This window comes from Myotis davidii, unplaced genomic scaffold, assembly GCF_000327345.1.
Source record: "Myotis davidii unplaced genomic scaffold, ASM32734v1 scaffold609, whole genome shotgun sequence".
Lineage (NCBI taxonomy): Eukaryota > Metazoa > Chordata > Mammalia > Chiroptera > Vespertilionidae > Myotis > Myotis davidii.
This window is the reverse complement of record NW_006300164.1, coordinates 464,675-467,144: the sequence shown is the minus strand read 5'-3', so window position 1 is coordinate 467,144 and position 2,470 is coordinate 464,675. Positions and strand designations below refer to the sequence as shown.

Genomic DNA, 2,470 nt, shown 5'->3' with positions numbered 1-2,470 from the left:
CACCCCCCACACCCCATAGCATTGGAGCTGCATTTGCATTTGCAAAACGGAGGCTGAATGGAGGAACTGCTGGGCCCGGTGTGTAGGCCCAGGGCTGCTCCTTTGACACGTGGGGAGAGCGGCACCCCAGACCCCTCCCTGGTGCACCAGCCACTCTGATCCCAACGCCCACGGCACGATCCCGCTCAGAGGCCCCGCACGCGGACCCCTGTAGCGAGTTCCCGCGTGATCATCGGAGAGGAGCGCCCACCCCTTCGAGTGGCTTCCTGCTGCAGGAGAAGCCGTGACCCACTGAGCCACCCCCGACACCGGGGGCAGCGCGTCTGGAACGGACAGACACTTGGCCATGAAAATTCTACACGGAAGAGAATCCGTGTCCCGGTCCCCGGGGTGAATGTGAAAAAGCCAAGCCCAGCCCGTGTGGCTCAGTGGTTGAGCATCGACCTGTGAACCAGGAGGCCAGGGTTCGATTCCCGCTCAGGGCACAGGCCCGGGGTGCGGGCTCCATCCCCAGCGTGGGGTGAGCAGGAGGCGGCCGGTCCCTGATTCTCTCTCATCCTGATGTTTCTGTCTCTCCCTCTCCCTTCCGCTCTGAGATCAATAAAACGATATTTAAAGAAAAAGAAAAAGGAAGGGCCCTGGCAGGAGTGGGCCGAGGGCACCGCCGCCAAGTCCCGTCCGTGTGTCGGTGGGGAGGTGCTGGGAGCCTGGCGGTGCTCTGGCCCCTGTGGGGTGGGACCTCCTGCTCCCAGGCCCCCGCGGGCCCTGTGCTGCGTCCACGCTGTCCCGGCTGCTCCGGGCCAGGCCAGCCCCGCGGGGCTGTGGGCGTCCCACGGCGGGATGGCCCTGCGGCAGGAGAGGCCGGCTCCTCTGGCGGCCTGTGGCCGGTGATTGCGTCACACGCGTCCCTGGGATATAAACCGGGTGCCGGGCAGCGGCGTGGAGAGCGCTGGGCAGCGATGGGGGCCGGGCTGCTGGGCGCCATCCTGGGCCTGGTCCTGGTGCAGGTGGAGGTGGCCGTGCAGGACCTGGACCTGCAGAAGGTGGCTTCCCGGCCTGGCCTTGGGGAGAGGGGTTCGGGAGGGGCCCCGTGTCCAGCTGCTCCAGGCCCCGTCCCTCTAACCCCCAGCTGAGGCCGGAGCAGCTGCCCTGACGGGGGCCCAGCACCCACCCAGGTCGGCCCCCACCTGGCGCTGGGGACACAACTTCTTTTCTGTTGCAAAAACGATCAGCGGAGATTCCGGTGACGGAGGGCAGAGCTGTGTCTCTTCTGTGGGGACAGGCTGCTGGCGGCTGAGGGCCCCACAGGGCCACGCGCTCCTGGCTGGTTTTACAGCTGGCGCCCTCTCAGCCCTCCCCTCCCCCTGCCCTCCCCCGTCCCTCCCAAGGGCAGGCAGCAGCAGAGGCGCTTCCCCGGGGACTGCACAAAGGCCTGGGGGAGGGGCCCCCGTGGGCTTGGCCGGCTGATGTCAGAAGGGGCCCCTCCCCAGGGTGACCGCCTGCTCCTTTGCCCCGAGCCTTGCGCTGTCTGCTGACCTTTCAGAACTGGCAGCTCCCTCCCCGGGGGGCTGGGGGCCCCACCCCTGGACCTCTGTCCAGCGGCCCCATGGTCTTGGCTCTGCCCCTCCCTCTAGATGGCGGGGTTCTGGCGGGAAGTCGGCGTGGCTTCCAACCAAAACCTGGCGCTGAAGACCCCGCGGCGGCCGGAGGCCTTGTTCCTGACCCTGCGCGGGGCCGAGCTGACTGTGAAGGCCGCGTACAACAGGTGAGGCCCGAGCTCGCGGGGAGCAGGTGTCCGCCAGGTACCGGGGCGGCCCAGCTGCACGCTGGTGGCTCTGGGGTGTGGACGGTGTGGTCACTGGTAGGCCAGCCCTCCCTGCGTCCACCACTGACCACTAGACCCTGTGCTCCTGGCAGCCCGTCTCTCCTTTAGCATCAGAGCCGACGACGCCGTCCTTGTGTGGGAAGGAAGTGGCTTCAGGGAAGGCGGCTCCCGTGGTCCTGGAGCCACGGAGGGGGAAAGGAGGAGGCCAGGGGGCTCTGCCCTGTCCTTCCTGAAGACATGCCCCCCCCTCCCCGCCCCCCAGTGTGCCCAGCAGGAGACGCAGTCTGGCTTTTCCTAATGAGCACTTTGCTGCCTTTCAGCTCAGGAAGTTGTGAGACAGAAAACATAGTGGGCTCAGAGGTCGATGTTTCGGGGAGATTTGTTTTTCCTGGTAAGAACGTTGTCCTGTTGTTGCAGTTACAACCCCGTGGCCCTGCACACCAGCAACGTGGCCTTGCTGCTCCCACTCGGTTCCTTGTGCTGTTCTCTGCTGTTCCCTGTGCTGTTCCCCACTCTGTTCCCCACTCTGTTCCCTGTGCTGTTCCCCACTCTGTTCCCCACTCTGTTCCCTGTGCTGTTCCCCACTCTGTTCCCCACTCTGTTCCCTGTGCTGTTCCCCATTCTGTTCCCCACTCTGTTCCCCAT

General features: G+C 66.0%; 1 protein-coding gene across 1 annotated transcript in view; it reads left to right on the top strand.

The window, feature by feature from the left end:
• The first annotated feature begins 959 nt into the window (after positions 1-959).
• The window catches only part of LCN8 (lipocalin 8), a 36,688-nt gene continuing 35,177 nt past the window's right edge, over positions 960-2,470 (top strand). Inside the window, exons 1-3 of the mRNA XM_006776543.1 lie at positions 960-1,043; positions 1,635-1,765; positions 2,146-2,216. Of these exons, the coding sequence (XP_006776606.1) occupies positions 960-1,043; positions 1,635-1,765; positions 2,146-2,216 (286 nt within the window). The remainder of the gene's footprint in view (positions 1,044-1,634; positions 1,766-2,145; positions 2,217-2,470) is intronic.